The following is a 25,000-nucleotide window of genomic DNA, read 5'->3' as shown; positions in this document are numbered from 1 at the left end:
TTCCAGCTGTGTTTGTGTGCCTAATGTTGTGACCATTTAGTCTCGATCGGGACGTTACAGCTGTGTTTGCGTACCTAATGTTGTGACCATTTAGTCTCGATCGGGATGTTACAGTTGTGTTTGTGTACCTAATGTTGTGACCATTTAGTCTCGATCGGGCCGTTCCAGATGTTTGTGTACCTAATATTGTGACCATTTAGTCTCGATCGGTACGTTACAGCTGTGTTTGTGTACCTAATATCGTGACCATTTAGTCTCGATCGGGACGTTCCAGATGTTTGTGTACCTAATATTGTGACCATTTAGTCTCGATCGGGCCGTTCCAGATGTTTGTGTACCTAATATTGTGACCATTTAGTCTCGATCGGTACGTTACAGCTGTGTTTGTGTGCCTAATGTTGTGACCATTTAGTCTCGATCGGGACGTTACAGCTGTTTGTGTACCTAATATTGTGACCATTTAGTCTCGATCGGGCCGTTCCAGATGTTTGTGTACCTAATATTGTGACCATTTAGTCTCGTCCGGGACGTTCCAGCTGTGTTTGTGTACCTAATGTTGTGACCATTTAGTCTCGATCGGGCCGTTCCAGATGTTTGTGTACCTAATATTGTGACCATTTAGTCTCGATCGGTACGTTACAGCTGTGTTTGTGTACCTAATATCGTGACCATTTAGTCTCGATCGGGACGTTCCAGATGTTTGTGTACCTAATATTGTGACCATTTAGTCTCGATCGGGCCGTTCCAGATGTTTGTGTACCTAATATTGTGACCATTTAGTCTCGATCGGTACGTTACAGCTGTGTTTGTGTGCCTAATGTTGTGACCATTTAGTCTCGATCGGGACGTTACAGCTGTTTGTGTACCTAATATTGTGACCATTTAGTCTCGTCCGGGACGTTCCAGCTGTGTTTGTGTCCCTAATATTGTGACCATTTAGTGTCGATCGGGACGTTACAGCTGTGTTTGTGTCCCTAATATTGTGACCATTTAGTCTCGATCGGGACGTTCCAGCTGTGTTTGTGTGCCTAATGTTGTGACCATTTAGTCTCGATCGGGACGTTACAGCTGTGTTTGCGTACCTAATGTTGTGACCATTTAGTCTCGATCGGGATGTTACAGTTGTGTTTGTGTACCTAATGTTGTGACCATTTAGTCTCGATCGGGATGTTACAGTTGTGTTTGTGTCCCTAATATTGTGACCATTTAGTCTCGATCGGGACGTTACAGTTGTGTTTGTGTACCTAATATCGTGACCATTTAGTCTCGATCGGGACGTTCCAGCTGTGTTTGTGTACCTAATGTTGTGGCCATTTATTCTCGATCGGGACGTTCCAGCTGTGTTTGTGTACCTAATGTTGTGACCATTTAGTCTTGATCGGGCCATTCCAGATGTGTTTGTGTCCCTAATATTGTGACCATTTAGTCTCGATCGGGACGTTCCAGCTGTGTTTGTGTGCCTAATGTTGTGACCATTTAGTCTCGATCGGGACGTTACAGCTGTGTTTGCGTACCTAATGTTGTGACCATTTAGTCTCGATCGGGATGTTACAGTTGTGTTTGTGTACCTAATGTTGTGACCATTTAGTCTCGATCGGGATGTTACAGTTGTGTTTGTGTCCCTAATATTGTGACCATTTAGTCTCGATCGGGACGTTACAGTTGTGTTTGTGTACCTAATATCGTGACCATTTAGTCTCGATCGGGACGTTCCAGCTGTGTTTGTGTACCTAATGTTGTGGCCATTTATTCTCGATCGGGACGTTCCAGCTGTGTTTGTGTACCTAATGTTGTGACCATTTAGTCTTGATCGGGCCATTCCAGATGTGTTTGTGTCCCTAATATTGTGACCATTTAGTCTCGATCGGGACGTTCCAGCTGTGTTTGTGTGCCTAATGTTGTGACCATTTAGTCTCGATCGGGACGTTACAGCTGTGTTTGCGTACCTAATGTTGTGACCATTTAGTCTCGATCGGGATGTTACAGTTGTGTTTGTGTACCTAATGTTGTGACCATTTAGTCTCGATCGGGATGTTACAGTTGTGTTTGTGTCCCTAATATTGTGACCATTTAGTCTCGATCGGGACGTTACAGTTGTGTTTGTGTACCTAATATCGTGACCATTTAGTCTCGATCGGGACGTTCCAGCTGTGTTTGTGTACCTAATGTTGTGGCCATTTATTCTCGATCGGGACGTTCCAGCTGTGTTTGTGTACCTAATGTTGTGACCATTTAGTCTTGATCGGGCCATTCCAGATGTGTTTGTGTCCCTAATATTGTGACCATTTAGTCTCGATCGGGACGTTCCAGCTGTGTTTGTGTGCCTAATGTTGTGACCATTTAGTCTCGATCGGGACGTTACAGCTGTGTTTGCGTACCTAATGTTGTGACCATTTAGTCTCGATCGGGATGTTACAGTTGTGTTTGTGTACCTAATGTTGTGACCATTTAGTCTCGATCGGGATGTTACAGTTGTGTTTGTGTCCCTAATATTGTGACCATTTAGTCTCGATCGGGACGTTACAGTTGTGTTTGTGTACCTAATATCGTGACCATTTAGTCTCGATCGGGACGTTCCAGCTGTGTTTGTGTACCTAATGTTGTGGCCATTTATTCTCGATCGGGACGTTCCAGCTGTGTTTGTGTACCTAATGTTGTGACCATTTAGTCTTGATCGGGCCATTCCAGATGTGTTTGTGTCCCTAATATTGTGACCATTTAGTCTCGATCGGGACGTTCCAGCTGTGTTTGTGTGCCTAATGTTGTGACCATTTAGTCTCGATCGGGACGTTACAGCTGTGTTTGCGTACCTAATGTTGTGACCATTTAGTCTCGATCGGGATGTTACAGTTGTGTTTGTGTACCTAATGTTGTGACCATTTAGTCTCGATCGGGATGTTACAGTTGTGTTTGTGTCCCTAATATTGTGACCATTTAGTCTCGATCGGGACGTTACAGTTGTGTTTGTGTACCTAATATCGTGACCATTTAGTCTCGATCGGGACGTTCCAGCTGTGTTTGTGTACCTAATGTTGTGGCCATTTATTCTCGATCGGGACGTTCCAGCTGTGTTTGTGTACCTAATGTTGTGACCATTTAGTCTTGATCGGGCCATTCCAGATGTGTTTGTGTCCCTAATATTGTGACCATTTAGTCTCGATCGGGACGTTCCAGCTGTGTTTGTGTGCCTAATGTTGTGACCATTTAGTCTCGATCGGGACGTTACAGCTGTGTTTGCGTACCTAATGTTGTGACCATTTAGTCTCGATCGGGATGTTACAGTTGTGTTTGTGTACCTAATGTTGTGACCATTTAGTCTCGATCGGGATGTTACAGTTGTGTTTGTGTCCCTAATATCGTGACCATTTAGTCTCGATCGGGACGTTCCAGCTGTGTTTGTGTACCTAATGTTGTGGCCATTTATTCTCGATCGGGACGTTCCAGCTGTGTTTGTGTACCTAATGTTGTGACCATTTAGTCTTGATCGGGCCATTCCAGATGTTTGTGTACCTAATATTGTGACCATTTAGTCTCATCCGGGACGTTCCAGATGTGTTTGTGTACCTAATATTGTGACCATTTAGTCTCATCCGGGACGTTCCAGATGTGTTTGTGTACCTAATATTGTGACCATTTAGTCTCATCCGGGACGTTCCAGCTGTGTTTGTGTACCTAATATTGTGACCATTTAGTCTCGATCGGGACGTTCCAGCTGTGTTTGTGTACCTAATATTGTGACCATGGATTCATTCCACGCCCACATCTTCTTCAGGTTCATGCCAGAGCCCAACCTGCCCCCTCTGATGGTGTACGAGGATGAGGCCTCGGTGCCCACCGGCGCCGAACAGGCGGTGGTCATACAGAATTTAAGGGCGGGGCTTCCGGAGCTGCCCAGCATGAAGCGAGACAGGCTGGTCCAAACTCACGGCATCCTGCCCGAGCACAGCTTCACCCTACTGGTCAGTTCAGCGCCACTTTGGCTCGGAGCCGGCGGTCCGGTTTAGTTTGACGGCGTGCTGTGGTCACAGAACGAGGAAGGCCTGGTGGAGTACTTTGAGTCCGTGCTGAAGGCCACCAGGAGGGAGCCCAGGCAGGTGATTGGCTGGGTGACCAACGAGCTGCTGGCCCTCCTTAAACAACGAGAACTGAATGTGAGCCAAAGGTGAGCATGAAGAAGTACTACATAGTGTCTAATATTCTGCATGAAGATCTACATACAGGATGACTTAAATTGTTTGGGTTTAGAAGCTATTAAGAAGTTAACCACTATTTATTGTTAAATATCATCAGTTTGGATTCTATTCACACAACAATGATTAATCAACCTAACATTTGAAATAGAGGTGATTTTTAAGATGGTGGCAAGTGGCATGATGGTTTGAAATGTCACAATTTGACCTTTGATCTCAACTGATTACCTTTGGTAGTGCGACTCTTTGGACTCTTAACGGTTTAATCTGATTCCTGGGGTCACAATTCAAATAGATTCAAAATAGCCACCCTTTTGCTCTGATGACTGCTTTGCACACTCTTTGCATTCTCTCCATGAGCTTCAAGAGTTTGTCATCTGAAATGGTTTTCACTTCACAGGTGTGCTTGAAGCTCATGGAGAGAATGCCAAGAGTTTGCAAAGCAGTAATCAGCGCAAAGGGTGGCTATTTTGAAGAAACTAGAATATAAAACATGTTTTCAGTTAATTCACCTTTTTTTGTTAAGTACATAACTCCACATGTGTTCATTCATAGTTTTGATGTGACAATCTACAACAGGGGTCGGGAACCTTTTTGGCTGAGAGAGCCAAGAAGCCAAATATTTTAAAATGTATTTCCATAAGAGCCATATAATATTTTCTTTTCCACACTGAACACAACTAAATGCGTGCATTTTTAAGTAAGACCAACATTTCCAGAGTATAATAGGTCTCTTATTCTTTGTATTAACATTGTTATTCTGAAGTTAACTGTGGAGGGGGCGTGGCCTGCGGGCCTGCAGCAAAGCGGGGTGTTGCCAGGACCGGCCTCGAAATCAGCGACAGGTGCTTAGAAGGCCCACCTGGGCCTTGTTATCTAATCACCTGTCGCTCTGTTATAAGCAGCAGCCAGGAGGAGAGACAGGGTTGGGGCTGGAGCCAGAGTGCGAGTGAGGACGAAAGAGAAAAAGACAATTGCTGGAAAGCAACTGAGAGCAAAATAAAATAAAACAATATTGTAACCCTAAAACAGACTCTTGGTGGTCTGAAGAACCCCCAGGAGGGCAAGCCCCACACTAACCAATAATAAATGAATTACTTCTTACCATTAACGCAACTTTTTGAACATAAAAAAGCATGAGAATGTTTTATATTTTGAACGTTATTTTTAACACTGTGATTACAAGTGGAATTATTCATTACTTATCGTGTTAAGCAATGTCAGCTCAGATTTATCCGAGAGCCAGATGTAGTCATCAAAAGAGCCACATCTGGCTCTAGAGCCATAGGTTCCCTACCCCTGATGTACAATGTAAATAGTCATGAAAATAAAGAAAACACATTGAATGAGAAGGTGTCTCCAAACTTTTGTCTTGTACTGTAGATCAAGTCAAAACAAAAAATAACTTTATTCACGTAGTTTTTAGTCTGTAACAAAAGATTTCAAGTCCTAAAATTGTGCCTTTACATATTAGATCTCCAAGCTATGTGTCGATTCAGTTCTATTGCTCTATTTGATTTAAGCAGCTAATGTATAGCAGGGCATTTCTTCCCATTCTTACATCGGGTATCAGCTTTATGTTCGGCAATGAATTAAGCTCTTTCGTTCAATTAGTTCATTTGATTGCATTTCAGCCCCATTTCCCCGTCCGCCTTGGCCGAGCTGCTGGAGCTCCAGGAAAGGGGAAGCATCTCGTCCTCTGTGGCCAAGCAGGTCAGTCCCCTGCACCTGTGTTCAATTACAGTCACACACACACACACCTGCGCCATCCTCGTCCTCAGGTGTTCCAGGAGATGTGGAGGTCGTCGGGCCAAAAAACGCCGGCACAGATAATCCGGGAACAGGACCTGGGCCTCGTTAGCGACGTCGCGCAGCTGCACGACATCTGCCAGAAGGTTCTGGACACACATCCCGACAAGGTAAGAACCAACCTTTTTTGAAGAAAAATGTGCCTTGTGTCGCCAAACTGTCATCTGAGCGAGAACATTTGTGACCTGGGCCGACCAAGCTGGACTTGAGTTCAGCCAGCATCAAAGGATTAGCGAGGTAGCTAACTTGCCAGTAATTCTCCGAATTGTTGTCCAAGGTAAGAGTGTTTTTATTGATTCTTATTAAAACCTTGTTTGTATGACAGCTAATTTAAAGGCCTACTGAAAGCCACTACTACCCACCACGAAGTCTGATAGTTTATATATCAATGATGAAATATTAACACTCCTCTCTGAGCTGCTACCTTACCGTGGTAGAGGAGTTTGCGTGTCCCAATGATCCTAGGAGCTATGTTGTCTGGGGGTTTTCATGCCCCCTGGTAGGGTCTCCCAAGACAAACAGGTCCTAGGTGAGTGATCAGACAAAGAGCAGCTCAAAGACTTCAATGGAATTACAACGAAATGAACCCAGATTTCCCTCGCCCGGACGTGGGTCACCGGGGCCCCGCTCTGGAGCCAGGCCCGGAGTTGGGGCACGATGGCGAGCGCCTGGTGGTCGGGCCTGTTCCCATGGGGCCCGGCCGGGCACAGCCCGAAGAGGCAACGTGGGTCATCCCTCCAATGGGCTCACCACTCATAGGAGGGGCCATAGAGGTCGGGTGCATTGTGAGCTGGGCGGCAGCCGAAGGCAGGGCACTTGGCGGTCCGATCCTCGGCTACAGAAGCTAGCTCTTGGGACGTGGAACGTCACCTCACTGGGGGGGAAGGAGCCTGAGCTAGTGCGCGAGGTAGAGAAGTTCCGGCTGGATATAGTCGGACTCACCTCGACGCACAGCAAGGGCTCTGGAACCAGTTCTCTCGAGAGGGACTGGACCCTCTTCCACTCTGGCGTTGCCGGCAGTGAGAGGCGACGGGCTGGGGTGGCAATTCTGGTTGCCCCCCGGCTCAAAGCCTGTACGTTTGAGTTCAACCCAGTGGACGAGAGGGTAGCTTCCCTTCGCCTTCGGGTGGGGGGACGGATCCTGACTGTTGTTTGTGCTTACGCACCAAACAGCAGTTCAGAATACCCACCCTTTTTGGGTACACTCGAGGGAGTACTGGAAAGTGCTCCTCCGGGTGATTCCCTTGTCCTACTGGGAGACTTCAACGCTCATGTTGGCAACGACAGTGAAACCTGGAGAGGCGTGATTGGGAAGAATGGTCGCCCGGATCTAAACCCAAGTGGTGTTTTGTTATTGGACTTTTGTGCTCGTCACAGTTTGTCGATAACAAACACCATGTTCAAACATAAGGGTGTCCATATGTGCACTTGGCACCAGGACACCCTAGGCCGCAGCTCCATGATCGACTTTGTAGTTGTGTCATCGGATTTGCGGCCTTATGTTTTGGACACTCGGGTGAAGAGAGGGGCGGAGCTTTCTACCGATCACCACCTGGTGGTGAGTTGGCTGCGATGGTGGGGGAGGATGCCGGACAGACCTGGCAGGCCCAAGCGCATTGTGAGGGTCTGCTGGGAACGTCTGGCAGAGTCTCCTGTCAGAGAGAGTTTCAATTCACACCTCCGGGAGAACTTTGAACATGTCACGAGGGAGGTGCGGGACATTGAGTCCGAGTGGACCATGTTCCGCACCTCTATTGTCGAGGCGGCTGATTGGAGCTGTGGCCGCAAGGTTGTTGGTGCCTGTCGTGGCGGTAATCCCAGAACCCGTTGGTGGACACCAGCAGTGAGGGATGCCGTCAAGCTGAAGAAGGAGTCCTATCGGGTTCTTTTGGCTCATAGGACTCCGGAGGCAGTGGACGGGTACCGACGGGCCAAGCGGTGTGCAGCTTTAGCGGTCGCGGAGGCAAAAACTCGGACATGGGAAGAGTTCGGGGAAGCCATGGAAAACGACTTCCGGACGGCTTCGAAGCGATTCTGGACCACCATACGGCGCCTCAGGAAGGGGAAGCAGTGGACTATCAACACCGTGTATGGTGCGGATGGTGTTCTGCTGACTTCGACTGCGGATGTTGTGGATCGGTGGAGGGAATACTTCGAAGACCTCCTCAATCCCACCAACACGTCTTTCTTTGAGGAAGCGGTGCCTGGGGAATCTGTAGTGGACTCTCCTATTTCTGGGGCTGAGGTCGCTGAGGTAGTTAAAAAGCTCCTCGGCGGCAAGGCCCCGGGGGTGGACGAGATCCGCCCGGAGTTCCTTAAGGCTCTGGATGCTGTGGGGCTGTCTTGGTTGACAAGACTCTGCAGCATCGCGTGGACATCGGGGGCGGTACCTCTGGATTGGCAGACCGGGGTGGTGGTCCCTCTCTTTAAGAAGGGGGACCGGAGGGTGTGTTCCAACTATCGTGGGATCACACTCCTCAGCCTTCCCGGTAAGGTTTATTCAGGTGTACTGGAGAGGAGGCTTCGCCGGATAGTCGAACCTCGGATTCAGGAGGAACAGTGTGGTTTTCGTCCTGGTCGTGGAACTGTGGACCAGCTCTATACTCTCGGCAGGGTTCTTGAGGGTGCATGGGAGTTTGCCCAACCAGTCTACATGTGCTTTGTGGACTTGGAGAAGGCATTCGACCGTGTCCCTCGGGAAGTCCTGTGGGGAGTGCTCAGAGAGTATGGGGTATCGGACTGTCTTATTGTGGCAGTCCGCTCCCTGTATGATCAGTGTCAGAGCTTGGTCCGCATTGCTGGCAGTAAGTCGGACACGTTTCCAGTGAAGGTTGGACTCCGCCAAGGCTGTCCTTTGTCACCGATTCTGTTCATAACTTTTATGGACAGAATTTCTAGGCGCAGTCAAGGCGTTGAGGGGTTCCGGTTTGGTGGCCACGGGATTAGGTCTCTGCTTTTTGCAGATGATGTAGTCTTGATGGCTTCATCTGGCCGGGATCTTCAGCTCTCACTGGATCGGTTCGCAGCCGAGTGTGAAGCGACTGGAATGAGAATCAGCACCTCCAAGTCCGAGTCCATGGTTCTCGCCCGGAAAAGGGTGGAGTGCCATCTCCGGGTTGGGGAGGAGACCCTGCCCCAAGTGGAGGAGTTCAAGTACCTAGGAGTCTTGTTCACGAGTGGGGGAAGAGTGGATCGTGAGATCGACAGGCGGATCGGTGCGGCGTCTTCAGTAATGCGGACGTTGTATCGATCCGTTGTGGTGAAGAAGGAGCTGAGCCGGAAGGCAAAGCTCTCAATTTACCGGTCGATCTACGTTCCCATCCTCACCTATGGTCATGAGCTTTGGGTCATGACCGAAAGGATAAGATCACGGGTACAAGCGGCCGAAATGAGTTTCCTCCGCCGGGTGGCGGGGCTCTCCCTTAGAGATAGGGTGAGAAGCTCTGCCATCCGGGAGGAGCTCAACGTAAAGCCGCTGCTCCTCCACATCGAGAGGAGCCAGATGAGGTGGTTCGGGCATCTGGTCAGGATGCCACCCGAACGCCTCCCTAGGGATGTGTTTAGGGCACGTCCAGCTGGTAGGAGGCCACGGGGAAGACCCAGGAACCGTTGGAAAGACTATGTCTCCCGGCTGGCCTGGGAACGCCTCGGGATCCCCCGGGAAGAGCTAGACGAAGTGGCTGGAGATAGGGAAGTCTGGGCTTCCCTGCTTAGGCTGCTGCCCCCGCGACCCGACCTCGGATAAGCGGAAGATGATGGATGGATGGATGGAAATATTAACATTGCAACACATGCCAATACGGCCGCTTTAGTTTACTAAATTGCAATTTTAAGTTTCGCGCGGAAGAATCCTGCTGAAACGTTGCGGTATGATGACGCGTGCGCGTGACGTCACGCATTGTAGGAGACATTTTGTTCCAGCACCGTTCCCAGCTATAAGTCGTCTGTTTTCATCTCATAATTCCACAGTATTCTGGACATCTGTGTTGCTGAATCTTTTGCAATTTGTTCAATGAATAATGGTGACGTCAAAGAAGAAAGCTGTAGGTGGGAAGCGGTGTATTGCGGCCGGCTTTAGCAACACAAACACAGCCGGTGTTTCATTGTTTACATTCCCGAAAGATGACGGTGAAGTTTTACTATGGAACAGAGCGGTCAAGCGAACACGGTTGGATTGGACCACACACACAAAGTACAGTGTATCATGCAGTGATCATTAAGAAAGATCGTGTTTCGAAGAGGGTCCCTTGCGAAGGTCAGATGGGCATCGCCACCACCCGTCGACTGGTGCTGAAGAAAGGTGCGCGTGATGTCACGCATTGTAGAAGACATTTTGTTCCAGCACCGTTCCCAGCTATAAGTCGACTATTTACATCTCATAATTCCTCAGTATTCTGGACATCTGTGTTGCTGAATCTTTTGCAATTTGTTCAATGAATAATGGTGACGTCAAAGAAGAAAGCTGTAGGTGGGAAGCGGTGTATTGCGGCCGGCTTTAGCAACACAAACACAGCCGGTGTTTCATTGTTTACATTCCCGAAAGATGACGGTGAAGTTTTACTATGGAACAGAGCGGTCAAGCGAACACGGTTGGATTGGACCACACACACAAAGTACAGTGTATCATGCAGTGATCATTTCGAAAGATCGTGTTTCGAAGAGGGTCCCTTGCGAAGGTCAGATGGGCATCGCCACCACCCGTCGACTGGTGCTGAAGAAAGGTGCGCGTGATGTCACGCATTGTAGAAGACATTTTGTTCCAGCACCGTTCCCAGCTATAAGTCAACTATTTACATCTCATAATTCCTCAGTATTCTGGACATCTGTGTTGCTGAATCTTTTGCAATTTGTTCAATGAATAATGGAGACGTCAAAGAAGAAAGCTGTTGGTGGGAAGCGGTGTGTTGCGGCCGCCTTTAGCAACACAAACACAGCCGGTGTTTCATTGTTTACATTCCTGAAAGATGACAGTCAAGCTTTACTATGGAACAGAGCGGTCAAGCGAACGCGGTTGGATTGGACCACACACACAAAGTACAGTGTATTATGCAGCGATCATTTCGAAAGATCGGGTTTCGAAGAGGGTCCCTTGCAAAGGGCAGATGGGCATCGCCACCACCCGTCGACTGGTGCTGAAGAAAGGTGCGGGGCCGACCTTCAGGTTGTACAGGTACGACCATATAAACTATATAAGGGATTTTCCAGAATTATCCTAGTAAATGTGTCTAATAACATATGAATCGCTCCCACTGTGTAGTCTTTTTTATTTTTTTTATTTGTTTTTTTCTCTAGTCCTTCACTCTCACTTTCCTCATCCACAAATCTTTCATCCTCGCTCAAATTGATGGGGAAATCGGCGCTTTCTCTGTCCGAATCGCTCTCGCTGCTGGTGGCCATGATTGTAAACAATGTTCAGATGTGAGGAGCTCCACAACCCGTGACGTCACGCGCACATGGTCTGCTACTTCCGGTACAGGCAAGGCTTTTTTATCAGCACCAAAAGTTGCGAAATGTATGGTCGATGTTCTCTCCTAAATCCTTTCAGCAAAAATATGGCAATATCCCGAAATGATCAAGTATGACACATAGAATGGACCTGCTAACCCCGTTTAAATAAAAAAAATCTCATTTCAGTAGGCCTTTAAGTTAAAAAGTGAAACGTGACACAACTTTTGTTATTTCCCGGTTGTTTTATGATGTAAATATTCACTGTTCTTACTCTTGCACGACAGTTCCAGAACTGTTCCTTTAATGGTTGTGTTATGATGGTCACAGTTAGACTCTGGAACAGATTATTTATGGTCATGTGTATTCTCATGGGACAAATGTGAGCTTATTTGAGTTTTTGCTTCTCCTTTAAGGTCCGTGCCATCAAATCGGGGAACCAGAAAGTTTTGAACAACCTCATGGGACTGATTCAGAAGGAGACCAAAGGCCGAGCGGACCCGGTTGTAATGCGGGAGATTCTGCAGGAGAAAATTTTGTCTTTCAAGGACACCTCGACAGACTAGCATCGTCACGTTTGAATCTGTCTAGATCAACTACAGTAAGTAGGGATGGCTACCGAATTTGGTACCTTTTTTTTGCCACCGTCCCACTCACTCCAGCAGCACTGAGAGCGGACTTAGCCCAATGACCTCTACTGGAGGTAGGGATGGGCGATATATGGAATATACTGGATATATCGTGGGTTTGTCTGTGTGCGATATAGAAAATGACAAAATGCTGATATTGGAAAATACGTTCTCACGCAGTTGCTTTTAGCTGCGGGCATTACACTACAGGCTCTTCTCACTCTTTCTTGTCCCTCCTTCTCACAAAGACATAAAAAGCGCACCTTCTTACATACGTCACATACGTATACGCCCTCACGGAGCAGAGAGGTGTGGCATGGGTAACGTTAGCTGTGGTGCGAGTGGTAATACGAGAAAGAGAAGATGCGAATCTGGTAACAAATGAAGGACAAATTAATTCCCAAGAAAAACAGCACAGGGTCCATCTCCTGGTGTTGGTTTGGCTTCAAGCGGGAAGATGTCGAACAGACAACCGTAATTTGTCAAGTGTGGGGCAAAAGCTTTGTATAGCTCGGTTGGTAGAGTGGCCGTGCCAGCAACTTGAAGGTTGCAGGTTCGATTCCCGCTTCCGCCTTCCTAGTCAATGCCGTTGTGTCCTTGGGCAAGACACTTTACCCACCTGCTCCCAGTGCCACCCACACTTGTTTAAATGTAACTTAGATATTGGGTTTCAATATGTAAAGCGCTTTGAGTCACTAGAGAAAAGCGCTATATAAGTATAATTCACTTCACTTCACAAAAAGTTGCATTGCTGCTCATTTGTAGCATCATTTGAAAAGTCACCCACTAGAGAATGAAGAGTGCTTGAAACACTGCATGTCAACATCCCCGCACCAACAAAATGCCAAAGCAACCATTTCCAGATCAACACCGTAGTCAACAGAAGTAGATAATGTCCACAGGAACCTTCCACATAAAGGATGTACACTATTTGATTTCCTATTATGCAGCTCATTTTTATTTGACAGTTATTGAAATATCTTGTGTGACATCATGCACAAAAGTGCACTATCAGCTCGTTTTAAAATGTCTCTGACAATCTTGCACTTTTTGTTTTGAAATGAAATGAATGTTTGTGCCACTGTTTCATAAATACACGTTTAGTTGTGATTTCCCTCTCTGCATGAAAGTTTAAAAGTTGCATATATTAATGCAGTAAGAAGAAGAATGTTTGAATGTAGACACATAGAATCACCATACTGCTGTGATTATATGCATCAAGTGTTCATTCAAGGCTAAGGCGAAATATCGACATATATATGGTGTATCGCGATATGGCCGAAAAATATCGAGATATTAAATAAAAGGTCATATCGCCCAGCCCTAACTGGAAGGATGTTACAACCTCCAATGCCATCATAGAAATTGACCCAAAAAAAAAAGCCTCATCCCCAAGTAAAGTAAGGCTTAATTTTTCCAAAAATGTGCTAGCTTGGTGCTAATAAACTTGGGCTTTGCTATTGGCATGTTACATCCGTCCTTCTCAAATAGTGTGGCGGGGGGGGGGCGTGTTGCGATGGGAACATCCTTTTTTCCCGGACCAAAATATAATGAAGCGTATGTAGAACTTTGCTTCACTGTAAGCTAGGTGGGAGGGTGTTGTTTCCTTGTAATATTAATAAACTTAAATTGTTATTCAGAGCTATAATTATAACAATTGTATAGACAAATTATACTATTTACAGTCAGGGTGGCGAGATATTTTACTTCTTCCTGGGGGATCAGCATTAGAGATTTTACATGGCGATTCCAACCTACAGATTGGGTATTAAAAACTACAACTAAGATGCATGTTAGACTCAGACTGCTTTTGATTGAGAAGTTTGAGATCTTAAAGTCCTACTGAAAGCCACTACTAGCGACCACGCAGTCGGATAGTTTATATATCAATGATGAAATATTAACATTGCAACACATGCCAATACGGCAGCTTTAGTTGACTAAACTGCAATTTTAAATTTCACGCCGTAATATCCTGCTGAAAACGTCTCGGTATGAAGACGTGTGCACGTGACGTCACGGATTGTAGAGGACATTTTGTTCCAGCATCGTTCCCAGCTATTAAGTCGTCTGTTTCCATCGCAAAATTCCACAGTATTCTGGACATCTGTGTTGCTGAATCTTTTGCAATTTGTTCAATGAATAATGGATACATCAAAGAAGAAAGCTGTAGGTGAGAAGCGGTGTATTGTGGCCGGCTTTAGCAACACAAACACAGCCGGTGTTTCATTGTTTACATTCCAGAAAGTTGACATTCAAGCTTTACTATGGAACAGAGATGTCAAGCGAACACTGTTTTATTGGACCACACACACAAAGTACAGTGTATTATGTGTATTAATAAAAAACATTTTACTATTCTGTATTCTGAAGGCGATCTATGTCATGTGCTACTCCAGCATCAATATGCATCCTCCTGACCGTCAGCGTCGGGTTCAAAGCGGTATGGCTCTATCCCTTGTTGCGGTTGGGCCTGGCCGAGTGGTCCTGCCACCCCCACGGCGCCTCTCACAGCATCTTCCCTATCTGAATTGCTCCCACTGCACTCAAGTCCTTTTTTTTTTTTTTCCCCCCGATTCCTTCACTCTTGCTTTCCTCATCCACGAATCTATCATCTTCGCTCAAAATAATGGGGAAATCATCGCTTTCTCGGTCCGAATCGCTCTCGCTGCTGATGGCCATGATTGTAAACAATGTTCAGATGTGAGGAGCCCAACAACCCGTGACGTCAAGTATGACACATAGAATGGAACTGCTATCCCCGTTTAAATAAGAAAATCGCATTTCAGTAGTCCTTTAAAGACTTTAATTCATGTAATGCTTTAAAAAGGCAAATGGATGGCACAAAAACCCAAAAGGCTTGTTTTTATTGCGCTCCATCCAGCTGTTGGGTGATAGGTACAATAGTTACTTTGATAACACTTTTTAGGGCGCATCTAAAGACTACATTTACCAAAGACTGAAAAGACGAGCCAACACACCATAAACTAAACACTACTGCCATCTAACATCTTGGATACGCAACTTTGTGTCATACCTGCAAATGAGATTCAGAAATGTGATGATGATGAAGACAGAACAACTGGACAGCGGCTATCATAATTAATCTTTTAAGAGAAAGTGCCGACACTTGGTACCCGGGACCTCGGAATCGTATCGGTTCAAACGCGAGCGATGTCCATTCTTAGTAACTGTAAATAATGTACATTTTGTTCACGTACGATCATTTAATTTTTCCTATTTATGCCAAGTATTAAAGGGTTTCTGGCTGTGTAAGTTGCAGCGTCATGAGTGAACTCACTTTGTTTTGATTGATTGTTTGAAACTTTTATTGGTAGATTGCACAGTTCAGTACATATTCCGTACAATTGACCACTAAATGGTACACCCCAAAAAGTTTTCCAACTTGTTTAAGTCAGGGTCCACGTTATTCAATTCATGGTACAAATATATACTATCAGCATAATATCAATCAATTAATCAATGTTTATTTATATAGCCCCAAATCACAAATGTCTCAAAGGACTGCACAAACCATTACGACTACAACATCCTCGGAAGAACCCACAAAAGGGCAAGGAAAACTCACACCCAGTGGGCAGGGAGAATTCACATCCAGTGGGATGCCAGTGACAATGCTGACTATGAGAAACCTTGGAGAGGACCTCAGATGTGGGCAACCCCCCCCATCCCCCCCCCCCCAGGGGACCGAAAGCAATGGATGTCGAGCGGGTCTAACATGATACTGTGAAAGTTCAATCCATAGTGGCTCCAACACAGCCGCGAGAGTTCAGTTCAAAGCGGATCCAAGATAGCAGCGAGAGTCCCGTCCACAGGAAACCATCCCAAGCGGAGGCGGATCAGCAGCGTAGAGATGTCCCCAACCGATACACTGGCGAGCGGTCCATCCCGGGTCCCGACTCTGGACAGCCAGTACTTCATCCATGGTCGTCGGACAGGACCCCCCCCTCCACAAGGGAGGGGGGGACATAGGGGAAAAAAGAAAAGAAGCGGCAGATCAACTGGTCTAAAAAGGAGGTCCATTTAAAGGCTAGAGTATACAGATGAGTTTTAAGGTGAGACTTAAATGCTTCTACTGAGGTAGCATCTCGAACTGTTACCGGGAGGGCATTCCAGAGTACTGGAGCCCGAACGGAAAACGCTCTATAGCCCGCAGACTTTTTTTGGGCTTTGGGAATCACTAATAAGCCGGAGTCCTTTGAAGGCAGATTTCTTGCCGGGACATATGGTACAATACAATCGGCAAGATAGGCTGGAGCTAGACCGTGTAGTATTTTATACGTAAGTAGTAAAACCTTAAAGTCACATCTTAAGTGCACAGGAAGCCAGTGCAGGTGAGCCAGTACAGGTGTAATGTGATCAAACTTTCTTGTTCTTGTCAAAAGTCTAGCTGCCGCATTTTGTACCAACTGTAATCTTTTAATGCTAGACATGGGGAGACCCCAAAATAATACGTTACATTAATCGAGACGAGACGTAACAAACGCATGGATAATGATCTCGGCGTCTTTAGTGGACAAAATGGCGGGAATTTTAGCGATTATTACGGAGATGAAAGAAGGCCGTTTTAGTAACTGTTTTAATGTGTGCCTCAAAGGAGAGAGTTGGGTGGAAGATAATACCCAGATTTTTTACCGAGTCACCTTGTTTTATTATTTGGTTGTCAAATGTTAAAGTTGTATTATTAAATAGAGGTCGGTGTCTAGCAGGTCCGATAATCAGCATTTCCATTTTTTTGGCGTTAAGTTGCAAAAAATTAGCGGACATCCATTGTTTAATTTCATTAAGACACGCTTCCAACTGACTACAGTCCGGCGTGTTGGTCAGCTTTAGGGGCATGTAGAGTTGGGTGTCATCAGCATAACAGTGAAAGCTAATACCGTATTTGCGTATGATGTCACCTAGCGGCAGCATGTAGATGCTGAAGAGTGCAGGGCCAAGGACCGAACCCTGGGGAACTCCACACGTTACCTTAACGTAGTCCGAGGTCATACTGTTATGGGAGACACACTGCATCCTATCAGTAAGATAAGAGTTAAACCAAGACAGGGCTATGTCTGACATACCAATTCGTGTTTTGATACACTCTAATAAAATATGATCGACGGTATCGAAAGCAGCGCTAAGATCGAGGAGCAGCAACATAGATGACGCATCAGAATCCATCGTTAGCAATAGATCATAATACATTGATCACACAAGTTCATCATCAGAGTATATACCTTTAATTATTTACTGTGACAGTCTCTTGCTGTCGTCGCTCAGGTTCAGTGGACCACCCAGGAAGGACATGCTTTTGAGCAGGTTTGACTCTTATTTTTCAATAAAGGCAGATGTCTTTTCGCCGCCGTCGCTCCCACTGCTCGCTCCTCCGTTTCCGGTCCGCCTTTCAGCCGACGTCATCGCCGTCCTCTTGTATGGCTCGCTCTCTCTTGCACTTTGATCGCTCTTTCATCGCTCTTGCCGGCTCTCCAACTCCTTCAGCTCCCATCTCTCCTCCTCCTCCCCTTTTATACAGTGTTAGGAGATATGTTGATTGTGTACAGGTGCGTGACCCACGCACCTGATTTCATCTACATAGTCTTTTCCGGCACGCTTCGCCGCATTCTCCGCCTTCTTGCCGCCATCTTGGGCAGGGTTCCAGCATGCCCTGCCCCGCCGTTAGCCCCTTGGCTCCGCCTCTCCCCAATTAACTTATTTACAATCCGGGGTGTGGGATATGGATGGGTTTGGGGGACCAGGGTGCTAGGTTAGGTTGCTATTAGCGTATTTCAGTCATCATACAAGTTTATCATCTGACAAATGGGCGTTGTAACCGTGTAGTCTGACTTGGTAGGATATGTACTGTGAGCAATGAACATGGTGAGCTCAGAAAGCATAAGAACAAGTGTATACATTTGATTATTTACAATCCATCTCCAGGTTGGGGAGGAAGTGGAGGAGTTCAAGTACCTCGGAGTCTTGTTCACGAGTGAGGGAAGAGTGGATGGTGAGATGGACAGGCGGATCGGTGAGGTGTCTTCAGTAATGCGGACGCTGTATCGATCCGTTGTGGTGAAGAAGGAGCTGAGCCGGAAGGCAAAGCTCTCAGTTTACCGGTCGATCTACGTTCCCATCCTCACCTATGGTCATGAGCTTTGGGTCATGACCGAAAGGACAAGATCACGGGTACAAGCGGCCAAAATGAGCAGGACTCTCCCTTAGACATAGGGTGAGAAGCTCTGGGATCCGGGAGGAGTTCAGAAGCCAGATGAGGTGGCTCACGCATCTGCTCAGGATGCCACCCAAACGCTTCCCTAGGAAGGTATTTAGGGCACTTCAGACCGGTAATAGGCCACGGGGAAGAACCAGACACGTTGGGAAGACTATGTCTCCCGACTGGCCTGTGAATGCATCGGGAACGCCTGGACCAAGTAGCTGGGGAGAGAGAAGTCTGGACTTCCCTGCTTAGGCTACTGCCCCCGCGACCCGACCTCGGATAAGCGGAAGAAGATGGATGGATGGACAATCCGGGGAGGTGTTAGGTTAGGGTTGTAGCTGCCTGGAGGTGTTCTTTTAGGGCGCTTTTAGTATTTAGGATTTTAGTATTCTCGTGAGACGTGTAAAAACGCCAACTCAACACCAAGCACAACCGGAGCCAATGAAGACAACGTCGTTTTAAGCTTGACCATTTACTTTCGACAAGATGGTGAAAAACTGAAAATAACTTAGACACAAACACACTTATTGCTTCTGTACATATTTGTCTACAATGACATATAAGATGTAACGGTAATGTCCAGCAGAGGGAGACTCCCGTCTGCCTGAATGACTTGAACACATTGTATCTAGTTCGACAATTATATTTAACATATGAGCACTCTTACACCTTTTTAACGTGTCTGACATGTTGTTATTAAAAAGACAACTTACGGCATTGCTTCTTTGTCGCTTTGTGTAGGATGGCAACAGAAAGTACTACAGAAGATCACAACACGTATGACTTGCTTTCGAACGAATACCGGAAGTCAACCAACAGGAAGTAATATAGCGGAAGTGACATCATCTAACTGCTGTTTAGCGATTACAGCGTACAATAAATATAAACAACTTTAGCTCCAAATTAAAGCATTGCAGTCACTAATACAAAAATATTATCAAGTAATTATGTAAATATTAACAATTTACTTCAGGACAACAAAAGGATAGATATGAACTTTCTTTTCCACCTGTTGGGAGTGCATTCCACATTGATGTGGCATAGAAAGAGAATGAGTTAAGACCTTTTGTTGGATCAGAATCTGGGTTTGACGTGGTTTGTGGAGCTCCCCCTGGTGTTGTGGTTATGGTGGTCATTTGCGTTAAGGAAGTAGTTTGACATGTACTTCGGTATCAGGGAGGTGTAGCGGATTTTATAGACTAGGCTCAGTGCAAGTTGTTTGACTCTGTCCTCCACCCTGAGCCAGCCCACTTTGGAGAAGTGGGTTGGATTGAGGTGTGATCTGGGGTGGAGGTCTAAAAGTAACCTGACTAGCCTGTTCTGGGATGTTTGGAGTCTAGATTTGAGGGTTTTGGAGGTGCTGCGTAATGGAAAAAGGGTTGAATAGGAGTTCCAGCTAGAATCTTCAAGGTGCTTTTGTTGACCAGAGAGGAGATTCCGTCGAGAAATCTCGTTCTTTGGTTGACCTTTTTGATCACCTTGGTTGCCATTTTATCACAGGAAAGATTAGCCTCTAGAATGGAAGCTAGGTAGGTGACCTCATCTTTCCTGGTGATAACAATGTCACCCGATTTAATAGTAAAGTCACTGACTTTAAGAAGGTTGATAATTCTGTAAATTATTTGTAAAAGTAAATATGTAAATTCTTATGTTTGGAAAACCACACAATTGTTGTCTGATATTCTTAAAAAGTTATATATTTGATTGCTAAAGTGTAGCCAATGCTGAGTGCTCTAGCAGAAACCTTAAAGCAGATAAACAAGCAGGCAGCTCCCTCTAGTGGATAAACTTGCCCTGTTTCCAAAAAAAAAAAAAATATATATATATATATATGTTTGCTTTTTGACTTCCACCAAATATGAATGTGATTCCAAATCGATGTCTCTACCACTGTAATAATATATATTTATTTTAGAGGTCTGTCAGTATTTAGGCGATACATTATTTTTATTGTGATGACTTATTTCTAATCCACACCATCACAATGTAAACAGTCCAAATACACGGCTGTCTCCCAGCTAATTGTTAATGCATAGCCATCATCACAGTGATGTCCGGGTGATTGACATATCTCTGTTTTTTAAACCAGGGTAAGGTTGGAAGTGAGAGAAGGAGAAGAAGCAGATGATATTCATTGAATTAAAGAAATGAACCATTAAAAACATGACCAACCTGTAGCTGACTGGCACTGCTAGTCTGCACCATACTGAAGCAAAATGAGTCGATAATGCCAGCAAAAGACATTCAAACAAAACATATAAATTACATTTATCCAGGAGAAAATGGGGAAGCTGCTGATGGTGTCTTTGACAGATGTCTGTATTTCATACAACTACTATAGATGTTAGTAGTACATTCTATTGCAGATATTCACGGCAAAATAAATGCTTAACGAGCTCAGTAATGTTTTGTTTTTTTCTATATTTAAACACAGTGTTACTATTCAAACTTTGCAATGTTACAGTGGCCACAAATGTATTATACTTGGGGGACGGCGTGGGTCAGTGGAAGAGTGGCCGTGCGCAACCCGAGGGTCCCTGGTTCAATCCCCACCTAGTACTAACCTCGTCACATCCGTTGTGTCCTTGAGCAAGACACTTCACCCTTGCTCCTGATGGGTGCTGGTTAGCGCCTTGCTTGGCAGCTCCCTCCATCAGTGTGTGAATGTGGAAGTAGTGTCGAAGCGCTTTGAGTACCTTGAAGGTAGAAAAGCGCTAGAAAAGTACAACCCATTTATTTATTTATTTAAATTAAACATCTGCCTTGTTTTTAATGAATACTTAGACCCATTATGCTACAGTATTGTAATTTTGGTCATTATGGTGGTACTTGGAGAGCATAGTTGTTTTTTTTTAGGTGGTACAAACCCCGTTTCCATATGAGTTGGGAAATTGTGTTAGATGTAAATATAAACAGAATACAATGATTTGCAAATCCTTTTCAAGCCATATTCAGTTGAATATGCTACAAAGACAACATATTTAATGTTCAAACTGATAAATGTTTTTTTTTTTTTTGCAAATAATCATCAACTTTAGAATTTGATGCCAGCAACACGTGACAAAGAAGTTGGGAAAGGTGGCAATAAATACTGATAAAGTTGAGGAATGCTCATCAAATACTTATTTGGAACATTCCACAGGTGTGCAGGCTAATTGGGAACAGGTGGGTGCCATGATTGGGTATAAAAACAGCTTCCATGAAATGCTAAGTAATTCACAAACAAGGATGGGGCGAGGGTCACCAATTTGTAAGCAAATTGTCGAACAGTTTTAGAGCAACATTTCTCAACGAGCTATTGCAAGGAATTTAGGGATTTTTTAACATCTACGGTCCCTAAAATCATCAAAAGGTTCAGAGAATCTGGAGAAATCACTGCACGTAAGCGAAGATATTACGGACTTTTGATCCCTCAGGCGGTACTGCATCAAAAACCGACATCGGTGTGTAAAGGATATCACCACATCGGCTCAGGAACATTTCATTAAACCACTCTCAGTAACTACAGTTGGTCGCTACATCCGTAAGTGCAAGTTAAAACTCTACTATGCAAAGCCAAAGCCATTTATCAACCCCGAGGAACGCTGCCGGCTTCTCTGGGCCCGAGCTCATCTAAGATGGACTGATGCAAAGTGGAAAAGTGTTCTGTGGTCTGACGAGTGCACATTTCAAATTATATTTGGAAACAGAGGACGTGGTGTCCTCCGGAACAAAAAGGAAAATAACCATCCTGATTGTTATAGGCGCAAAGTTGAAAAGCCAGCATCTGTGATGGTATGGGGGTGCATTAGTGCCCAAGGCATGGGTAACTTACACATGTGTGATGGTATGGGGGTGTATTAGTGCCCAAGGCATGGGTAACTTACACATGTGTGATGGTATGGGGGTGTATTAGTGCCCAAGGCATGGGTAACTTACACATGTGTGAAGGCACCATTAATGCTGAATGGTCCATACAGGTTTTGGAACAACATATGTTGTCATCCAAGCAACATTATCATGGACGCCCCTGCTTATTTCAGCAAGACAATGCCAAGCCACATGTTACAACAGCGTGGTTTCATAGTAAAAGAGTGCGGGTACTTTCCTGGCCCGCCTGCAGTCCAGACCTGTCTCCCACGGAAAATGTGTGGCGCATTATGAAGCGTAAAATAGGACAGCGGAGACCCCGGACTGTTGAAGGACTGAAGCTCTACATAAAACAAGAATGGGAAAGAATTCCACTTTCAAAGCTTCAACAATTAGTTTCCTCAGTTCCCAAACGTTTATTGAGTGTTGTTAAAAGAAAAGGTGATGTAACACAGTGGTGAACATGCCCTTTCCCAACTACTTTGGCACGTTTTGCATCCATGAAATTATTATTTGCACAAAAAAAAAAAAGTTTAGGAGTCTGAACATCAAATGTCTTGTCTTTGTAGCATATTCAACTGAATATGGCTTGAAAAGGATTTGCAAATCATTGTATTCTGTTTATATTTACATCTAACACAATTTCCCAACTCTTATGGAAAATAGGGTTTGTACTTAGTGAAAAAGTGTGAGAACCACTGTTTTATTGTTTTGTTATATATAATATCTAAAATTATGTTGTATTTTCAAAAGGGTGTGTGTGTGTGTGTGTGTGTGTGTGTGTGTGTGTGTACGCCAAAAAAGCACAAAAAGGAAAATATATTGAATAATTTATCACAAAAAATATGAGCTATGATTGTTTTTCTTTAAATGTTTTTAGCATGTTTTAACATTCGTCAGCAGATGTTTTCCTTTGGTAAACGCTGAATTTAAGCTTTTAAAAAAAATACAAAATTAACATCCAAATATTTCAAAAGTTTATCCATGACTGAATCAAATCAGACCAATGCAGCTCTTTCAAAAGAGGCACTCGTGAATTTAAACTGTAAATATAGACTAATGGCATTTCGGACCTGTAAAAATAGATATTCTTTTTTTCAAAATAGACCTTTTAACCACTCTATTGTGTTACAGAAAACAATGTGAGATGATGTGAAACGTCCATAAATGAATACAAAAAAAAGAGGAAGTCCTGAAAACAGCTTGAAGCCTCTTTCTAAAAACATGAAAAGCATAACCACGCCCCAATCACCCTTAATTTGTCTAGTAAACTCTTGCCATAAATACATTCTTACACGAATTAAATAGGCTGCATGGAAACATGTGGAGGAAACATCATTTCACCCAAAAAAAAGGGTTTTAAATCTAAAGAACCGACTGGAAAAAATAAACATTGAACACAAACTGACACCGTTTTGTGAACTTCAAAGGCAACTTAATTCGGAATTTTCACCTATTTTTCACAATTTTTTTTAAGAGACAAGAAGACAAAATGTTTTTTTTTGCATTTTAAATTCTAACATCTAAAAAATCGTCTCGTTCTTGGCGGCCAGCATTGCAGCTATTGGGAGCAATCAATTCCACCTCTAAATAAATCGTCAACAACACTTTGTTATATTTCGTATAATAACCAAGCTGTAGCAACATTATTGTAAGAGCGAATATTGAAGAATTCTTTTTCTAGCGTAGTATGTTATTAGCTGTTAAAGTTAGTTACGGAACGAGATAAGCTAGCTACTACTCCAGCAACCGAATCGCGTTTGAATTTGTAATAAATCATTGGGATACGATAAGACAACAACCTGTACTGACGTAAAAACATGAACAATCATATTAGACGATCTAAAAAGTATTAGCCTACATTTCATGTTTTGTTTTTTACACAGCTAGCTCGACAGTGTGGTGTACGGTGATGTGCTGCGTGTACCATGATCAATAATATAGTGACTCACTCGATGGACAGTTGTCCGTTTGGTCCACCCAGCCGGGGACGTTTCCGGTTGATTTGGGTAAGCACTCCATTATTTCAACAAAGCTTGGCTCAAAGTTGTAGATTTGCAGTGTGACCATGTCGCGCCGACCTCACTCTCTGCGCTTCCAGTGTTTCACCCTTTTTTGTGCTCGCTTCTATAAGCAGCAGTTCACCCTCAGTATATTCAGCTTCAAAAAGTAAATCCTCATTTGTCCAAAAATAGTTGTCTTTGATGTTTATTACTAAGTCTGCCATGATTGGAACACACTTCCATTTGTATCCAGAAGTAGGAACACACGTTTACTGGCGGACGTCGGAAGCGCGCCGCTATGGAAACGGAAATAAATGCGCCAGGGAAGGAAGTCCTGATATTGACTAAAACGACCAAATATGGTAAACATTGTACATATTACATATTGTTATGAAGATGTCTGTTACTAGATTTTATATATATACATATATATATGTATATATATATATACATATATATATATGTATATATATATATTTATACACTTGCAGTGTATATATTGTACATATTGTTATGAAGGTGTCTGTTACTTCATTATATATATATATATATATATATATATATATATATATATATATATATATATATATATATATATATATATATATGTCTTGATTGGATTATCCAGAGAATAGTGCTCGATACCGTGGTAGAGCGCAATATGTAGGTGTGGGAAAAAATCACAAGACTACTTCATCTCTACAGAACTGTTTCATGAGGGGTTCCCTCAATCATCAGGAGATTTTAATGGAAGCATTCACATACAATGGTTTATATAGAGCACAGAGTGGGTGGGTACAAGCAGGCGTAGGGTGTGGTGATTGGCTCATGTGTTACCTAGGAGGTGTTTCCGTC

At 44.4% G+C, this 25,000-nt stretch overlaps 2 protein-coding genes and 1 long non-coding RNA gene across 4 annotated transcripts in view; 1 reads left to right on the top strand and 2 right to left on the bottom strand.

The window, feature by feature from the left end:
* gatb (glutamyl-tRNA(Gln) amidotransferase, subunit B) overlaps positions 1-14,438 on the top strand; it is a 57,430-nt gene extending 42,992 nt beyond the window's left edge. For both annotated transcript variants that reach the window (XM_061881237.1, XM_061881235.1), the window contains 5 exons: positions 3,773-3,959; positions 4,029-4,162; positions 5,825-5,903; positions 5,972-6,109; positions 11,861-14,438. In XM_061881237.1, the coding sequence (XP_061737221.1) occupies positions 3,773-3,959; positions 4,029-4,162; positions 5,825-5,903; positions 5,972-6,109; positions 11,861-12,010 (688 nt within the window). In that variant the 3' untranslated portion in view covers positions 12,011-14,438. The remainder of the gene's footprint in view (positions 1-3,772; positions 3,960-4,028; positions 4,163-5,824; positions 5,904-5,971; positions 6,110-11,860) is intronic.
* The window catches only part of LOC133539140 (uncharacterized), a 377,041-nt gene that overhangs the window by 142,318 nt on the left and 209,723 nt on the right, over positions 1-25,000 (bottom strand). The gene's annotated exons all lie outside the window — the stretch shown is intronic.
* Positions 22,961-25,000, bottom strand: part of LOC133539138 (uncharacterized) — a 4,559-nt gene continuing 2,519 nt past the window's right edge. Inside the window, exon 2 of the long non-coding RNA XR_009803196.1 lies at positions 22,961-24,223. This is a non-coding gene — a long non-coding RNA (uncharacterized LOC133539138). The remainder of the gene's footprint in view (positions 24,224-25,000) is intronic.

Source organism: Nerophis ophidion, linkage group LG20 (assembly GCF_033978795.1).
Source record: "Nerophis ophidion isolate RoL-2023_Sa linkage group LG20, RoL_Noph_v1.0, whole genome shotgun sequence".
Lineage (NCBI taxonomy): Eukaryota > Metazoa > Chordata > Actinopteri > Syngnathiformes > Syngnathidae > Nerophis > Nerophis ophidion.
Note: the sequence above shows the minus strand (reverse complement) of the source record. Positions and strands in the feature narration are given on the sequence as shown.